Source organism: Mobula hypostoma, chromosome 10 (assembly GCF_963921235.1).
Source record: "Mobula hypostoma chromosome 10, sMobHyp1.1, whole genome shotgun sequence".
NCBI lineage: Eukaryota > Metazoa > Chordata > Chondrichthyes > Myliobatiformes > Myliobatidae > Mobula > Mobula hypostoma.
The window spans coordinates 35,857,737-35,865,227 of record NC_086106.1 but is presented as its reverse complement, the minus strand read 5'-3'; the positions used below and the strand labels follow the sequence as shown (position 1 = coordinate 35,865,227).

Sequence of the window (7,491 nt, the reverse complement as noted above, 5' to 3'; positions counted from 1 at the left end):
GAATCACACATTTTCAGGTAAACGATCACTGCAATCAATAGGCTGTTGCTTGCCACTCGGAGTTGAGCTTTTCAGCTGCCGATACGAACTGGAATTTTTGCGGTGTGAACTGCAGTTTTGAAGATGCAGGATGGTTGTGCGTGGTGCATACGGATTGAATGGAGGCGACGGGACCCGGGCCGGAGAGTGGGGAATGAGACAATGTTTTCCCACTCCTGGAGCAGACTTGGAGGTGATTCGATGTGACAGAACTGAGCAGAGACAAGCGGTCGCAGTGCAGAGTAGAGGTGGCGGGGCCTGGGCCCAGGCCTGTGAGCTAGAAAACACCCGAGTGATTGATCTCAGTGCCAGGTCAGCGTGTTGAGGCCGGAGCAAGGGCTGGGCCGGTTCGCTGGCTGCTCAGCGAGGTTCACTCGTTTCTCCACTGAACTGAGGCTCCGGCTGCAACTAACGGGCTGCTGCAGTGATGACTGGCCTCACAACACTTGGCTCACTCTTGTGAACATCAGTTGTCTGCTGGCCTGTGTTGTTTACACAATTTGTTTTTATTTCCCTGCACATTGGGTGTTTGATGGTCTTTTTTAATGGATTCCATTAGGGTTCTCTGTTCTCTGGCTGCCTGTAGGGAGACTAATTTCCAGACTGTATATGGTATATATACTTTCATCATAAATGTACTTTGAACTTCGAACAGCATCGTTTTGTGGATAGTCGGCAACAATCGAGTTACCCAGCGCTATCATTATGCCTGAACTGGCTCTTCCAGAGTGAGCCACAGAGCCACTCTCAGCTCCTCAGCTTCTCCTCCTTTCTGAGGAAAACAAAGCCAAACCATCCAGTCTCACCTCATCACGGAAAGGCCACATGCCGACACCATCCTGGTGAATCTGCTCTACACTGTCAGGGAGGTTCATTGCTGCTCCCTGGGGTTGGCGGGGGATGAGGACCAGAGCACCAGGTCACAGATCACAGTGCAATCATGTTCGTCCGACAGTGTGTCCACCAGAACTGCAGACAGCCCTCCAGCGGTGTGGGAAACCAATATCAAGCTGGTGCCTGAAATCTCTTTGTTAATCTAATATCTCTTTATTTTCTGTCATTAACTGCCACACCACCCACTAGACTCACAGTTCTTTCCCGATGTAATTAAATTTTTCAGCGAAAAATCAGCTAATATTCCAATATCTCGGCATTAACATTGTCCTGATGAGGGTTCGACCCAAATCGGCGTCTATTTCTTACCTCACCGACAGTCCAGTAGACCATTTAATATCTCTGTTTAGTTTTATATCTCGCTCTTTATTTCCCTTTGTAAGTATTTGCTATGTTCCTTTCCCTGGGCCCGGTGTGGAGATGACGCTTCCCCCCACGCCCCGGTCGAGCTTTTTCATGATTTACCTGTAATATTTGCAGGATTCCTATTGGCTGCTCTGATTGACAATTTATTCTGCCCCTACCCTCCCGAGGCAGGCACCTAAGCGTCACGTGATACCCAGCGATTAACGAGTAGTTTAATGGTGACATCACAGAGAACGCGCGCTGATCACGAGACTCGTTTCCTCGGCAACGGGCCGGGGCGCGAAAATGGAGGAAGGCTGCAGACGCGCTTTTCGTGTTTTGTAACGGGCAGTCACGCAAGAAGCTTTGCTGAATTTTTGGAAGAAAAGGGCGATAGCAAACAGGGTTATTAGGAATGACAAAAGGGCGGCTTGAGGGGATTTTGCTGATCAATTGGGAAGGAAATTGGTCTGACAGTGGTGTGGACAAAGCTAAATAAAATGAATGGTGTCGGAAGTTATAACCAGTATCAGTGGGGAATGGAAACTTGGCTGCAACAGACAAAGAAAAGGCAGGATAAATGTGAAACGTGTTTACAAAATGCATAGTCTAGACGAACAACACACACAAAATGCCTGAGGAAATCAGCAGGCCAGGCAGCATCTATGGAAAGGAGTACAGTCGATGTTTCGGGCCGAGACTTTTCGGCGGTTTGTGAAAGACTAGACTATATAGGGGATGAGTATTTTAGGAGACGAGAGCATATTTTGATGGACAATGAGAAGATCTATGGGAAACGAGATGTTTGAGATGCCTTGGATGATGACTTTAAGTTGGATTAATTGAAATCTGTTGTCAATAGGGCAACTACTACAGCCCAGGATAGGATAAGGGAAGCTATCATATACTCCATATGCCCGAGACAGCCCGAAAGAGGTTCTTTGAGTTTTATAAGAAGATCTGGAGAGATAGGGATGTTTCCAGGAGACTGGAAAAGGGCTGTGGTGCTGTCCATTCTTTGTTTCAGAGACTAGAGAAGTACTTCATCACAACAAATTTAACCTTAAACCTGTGTCCTCTTGTGGCAACCATTTCAGCCCTGGGAAAAAGCCTCTGACTATCAACAGGATCAATGCCTCTCATCATCTTATACAGCTCTATCAGGTCACCTCTCATCCTCCATCACTCCAAGGAGAAAAGGCCAAGTTCACTCAACCTATTCTCATAAGGCATGCTTTCCAATCCAGGCAACATCCTTGTAAATCTCCAATGCACCCTTTCTATGGCTTCCACATCCTTTCTGTAGTGAGGCGACCAGAACTGAGCACAGTACTCCAAGTGTGGTCTGACCAGTGACCTATATATCTGCAACACTACCTCTCGGCTCCTAAATTCAATTCCACGATTGATGAAGGCGAATACACCATATGCCTTCTTAACCACAGAGTCCACCTGTGCAGCTGCTTTGAGTGTCCTATTTGACTCGGACCCCAAAATCCCTCTGATCCTCCACACTGCCAAGAGTCTTACCATTAATACTATATTCTGCCATCATATTTGGCCAACAAAAATAAACTACTTCACACTTATTTGGGTTGAACTCCATCTGCCACTTCTCAGCCCAGTTTTGCATCCTCAAAAAATTCAATCAGTCTCATAAGGCATGACCTGTCCTTGACAAAGTCTTGCTGACTACTCCTAATCATATTGTACCTCTCCAAATGTTCACAAATCCTGCCTCTCAGGATCTCCTCCATCAACTTACCAACTATTGAAGTAAGACTCACTGGTCTATAATTTCCTGGGCTATCCCTACTCCCTTTCTTGAATAAAAGAACAACATCAGCAACCCTCCAATCATCCAGAACCTCTCTCGACCCCATTGATGATGCAAAGATCATCGCCAGAGGCTCAGCAATCAGCTTCCTCGCCTCCCACAGTAGCCTGGGGTGCATCTCATCCGGTCCCAGTGACTTATCCAACTTGTTGCTTTCCAAAAGCTCCAGCACATCCTCTTTCTTAATATCTACATGCTCAAGCTTTTCAGTCTGCTGCAAGTCATCACTACAATCACCAAGATCCTTTTCCATAGTGAATACCGAAGTAAAGTATTCATTAAGTACCTCTGCTGTTTCCTCCAGTTCCATACACACTTTCCCACTGTCACACTTGATAGGTCCTATTCTTTCACGTCTTATCCTCTTGCTCTTCACATACTTGTAGAATGCCTTGGGGTTTTCCTTAACCTTGCCTGCCAAGGCCGTCTCATGGCCTCTTCTGGCTCTCCTAATTTCCTTCTTAAGCTCCTCCCTATTAGCCTTATAATCTTTTATATCTCTAACATTACCTAGCTCTCTGAACCTTTTGTAAGCTTTTCCTTTCTTCCTGACTAGATATATTACACCCTTTGTACACCATGGTTCCTGTACCCTACCATAACTTCCCTGTCTTTGTATGTTTTATTTGTATACTGTAACTTGTATGTTTTACAACTGGGCATTTTTTTTTTGGCCAGTCATTCAGAGTGGTGGTGGGTTGTGAAGAAATGTCATCAGAATTTGCAGATGCCTCACACCCAGGAGGGAGTTATTAGTCCTATATGGTTTAATCTGAGGATTAATGATATTTTCAGGGTGTTGGGTTCGGGTAGATGAAGCTCGTCAGCCTGGGAAGGTTGTCCAACTAAGAGAGGAAAAACTCTGATTTCAAACTCCGCTGCCTTGCGGCCGTACCCACTCGTGGAAAAGGCTTCGGGAGTAAACCCTGAGGACAAATCCAGAGCTGGAGCCCCTGAGGCAGTCCGACGTTGTCTTTAACTTTGTTCTGGCAACTCCTGTGACGACACTGGTGCCAAGCTGTACCGGCCCTTGCCCTTCCCTCGGACAACATCGGTATCATGGAGAGGGGAGACTTGCTGCTGGGCAACTGCCGGCTTTCCATAGAACTTTGCCCGGGCCTGTGGCCTGGAGAGCAGAAGCTAGACTTTCCAGGTGCAGATCCATGGTCTTGCGAACCTAATGGATGCCACCGATGGTGTTGGGGCTGGGCTTGGTTTGGCTTTATGTGCAGATAATGAGGTCTCTGTAAAAGGGATTGCGATACCGCCTATGTGGTACGGTCTGTACAAACAGTGTTAACAGCAACGGAAGAATAGTCTCTGGGGACTGGGTTTTAAATTTTCTGTGTCCAAATCAAAATGTGTGTGTTTACTCGGAAACATAGTGCGGATTATATTCACTTTACTGTGTATGAGTGTTTGCTGTCAGTGTTCCTGTATTTAAATATATCGGGCTTTGGCTGATGTGCAGAGCAAATGTAAAGTGTTTGGAGGATAAATGTAACCGGGTCATTAACTTTATGCACTGTGTGCCTGGATATGACTGTGGCTCTTCCAGAGTGTTCTATTGACAATTTATTGTCCTTTAGTACAGGTTGTTTCATTTATAGAGAGACAGCTCATTCAGTTTTATCTAAGTTGGATATTCTACAGACCAGTGCACTTTGAATCTGTAATGGAGCATTCCGGACCACAGCTAGAGATGCATCGGAGGTTAAACAAGGCGAGATGTTGACCTGCCGGGAGAAAAAAATGAGCCTTGCAAACCGGACTTGCTCAATAGGGTGAGGACGTCACGTCTGACTAATTCTGTTTTAATGGGTTGTTGGGAATATACCAGCAGAGCTGATAAATGTTTTCTGCAGACACTTAGAGAATAAATGTGGGAGTATGGTCTTGGGGATTTGTGGACAAGTGGCCTGGCCAGGAGGTCCATCATGGACATTTCCAGATGTGGAAATTGATTTGAGATTTCTAGAGGAAAAACAAATTAAGTGTGTTAAGTGTGTCCAGGACAGATTCCTGTCACAGTATGTGGACAGGCCGACCAGGGGGAATGCCATACTAGATCTAGTACTTGGTAATGAACCGGGTCAGGTCACAAATCTCTCAGTGGGTGGGCAGCTGTGGGACAGTGACCACTGCTCCCTGGCCTTTAGCATTATCATGGAAAAGGATAGAATCAGAGAGGTCAGGAATTGTTTTTAATTGGGGAAGGGCAAATTATGAGGCTATAATGCTAGAACTTGCGGGTGTGAATTGGGATGATGTTTTTGCAGGGAAATGTACTATGGACATGTGATCGATGTTTAGAGGTCTCTTGCAGGATGTTAGGGATAAATTTGTCCCGGTGAGGAAGATAAAGAATGGTAGGGTGAAGGAACAACGGGTGACAAGTGAGGTGGAAAATCTAGTCAGGTGGAAGAAGTCAGCATACATGAGGTTTAGGAAGCAAGGATCAGATTGGTCTATTGAGGAATATAGGGAAGCAAGAAAGGAGCTTAAGAAGGGGCTGAGAAGAGCAAGAAGGGGGCATGAGAAGGCTTTGGCGAATAGGATAAAGGAAAACCCCAAGGCATTCTTCAATTATGTGAAGAAAAAAAGGATGACAAGAGTGAAGGTACGACCGATTAGAGATAAAGGTGGGAAGATGTGCCTGGAGGCTATGGAAGTGAGAGAGGTCCTCGATGAATACTTCTCTTCGGTATTCACCAATGAGAGGGAACTTGATGATGGTGAGGACAATATGAGTGAGGTTGATGTTCTGGAGCATGTTGATATTAAGGGAGAGGAGGTGTTGGAGTTGTTAAAATACATTAGGATGGATAAGTCCCCAGGGCCTGATGGAATATTCCCCAGGCTGCTCCACGAGGTGACGGAAGAGATTGCTGAGCCTCTGGCTAGGATCTTTATGTCCTCTTTGTCCACAGGAATGGTACTGGAGGATTAGAGGGAGGCGAATGTTGTCCCCTTGTTCAAAAAAGGTAGTAGGGATGGTCCAGGTAATTATACACCAGTGAGCCTTACGTCTGTGGTGGGAAAGCTGTTGAAAAAGATTCTTAGAGATAGGATTTCTGGGCATTTAGAGAATCATGGTCTGATCAGGGGCAGTGAACATGGCTTTGTGAAGGGCAGATCGTGTCCAACAAGCCTGATAGAGTTCTTTGAGGAGGTGACCAGGCATATAGATGAGGGTAGTGCAGTGGATGTGATCTATATGGATTTTAGTAAGGCATTTGACAAGGTTCCACATGGCAGGCTTATTCAGAAAGTCAGAAGGCATGGGATCCAGGGAAGTTTGGCCAGGTAGATTCAGAATTGGCTTGCCTGCAGAAAGCAGAGGATGGTGGTGGAGGGAGTACATTCGGATTGGAGGGTTGTGACTAGTGGTGTCCCACAAGGATCTGTTCTGGGACCTCTACTTTTCATGATTTTTATTTACGAGCTGGATGTTGGGGTAGAAGGGTGGGTTGGGAAGTTTGCAGACAACACAAAGGTTGGTGGTGTTGTAGATAGTGTAGGGGATTGTCAAAGATTGCAGAGAGACATTGATAGGATGCAGAACTGGGCTGAGCAGTGGCAGATGGAGTTCAACCCGGAGAAGTGTGAGGTGGTACACTTTGGAAGGACAAACTCCAAGGCAGAGTACAAAGTAAATGGCAGGATACTTGGTAGTGAGGAGGAGCAGAGGGATCTGGGGGCACATGTCCACAGATCCCTGAAAGTTGCCTCACAGGTGGATAGGGTAGTTAAGAAAGCTTATGGGGTGTTAGCATTCATAAGTCGAGGGATAGAGTTTAAGAGTCGTGATGTAATGATGCGGCTCTATAAAACTCTGGTTAGGCCACATTTGGAGTACTGTACTGTGCCTAGTTCTGGGCACCTCACTATAGGAAGGATGTGGAAGCATTGAAAAGGATACAGAGGAGATTTACCAGGATGCTCCCTGGGTTAGAGAGTATGCATTATGATCAGAGATTAAGGGTGCTAGGGCTTTACTCTTTGGAGAGAAGGAGGGTGAGACGAAACATGATAGGGGTGTACAACATAATAAGAGGATAGCTAGAGTGGATAGCCAGCGCCTCTTCCCCAGGGCACCACTGCTCAATACAAGAGGACATGGCTTTAAGGTAAGGGGTGGGAAGTTCAAGGGGGATATTAGAGGAAGGTTTTTTACTCAGAGAGTGGTTGGTGCGTGGAATGCACTGCCTGAGTCAGTGGTGGAGGCAGACACACTAGTGAAGTATAAGAGACTACTGGACAGGTATATGGAGGAATTTGAGGTGGGGGATTTTATGGGAGGCAGGGTTTGAGGGTCGGCACAACATTGTGGGCCGAAGGGCCTGTACTGTGCTGTACTATTCTATGTTCTATGT

General features: G+C 46.2%; 1 protein-coding gene across 1 annotated transcript in view; it reads left to right on the top strand.

Annotated features, from left to right (window-relative positions):
- The window catches only part of LOC134352507 (serine/threonine-protein phosphatase 2A 65 kDa regulatory subunit A alpha isoform-like), a 39,420-nt gene that overhangs the window by 30,370 nt on the left and 1,559 nt on the right, over window positions 1-7,491 (top strand). The window contains exon 12 of the mRNA XM_063059774.1: window positions 346-463. Coding sequence (XP_062915844.1) covers window positions 346-463 — 118 coding nt within the window. The remainder of the gene's footprint in view (window positions 1-345; window positions 464-7,491) is intronic.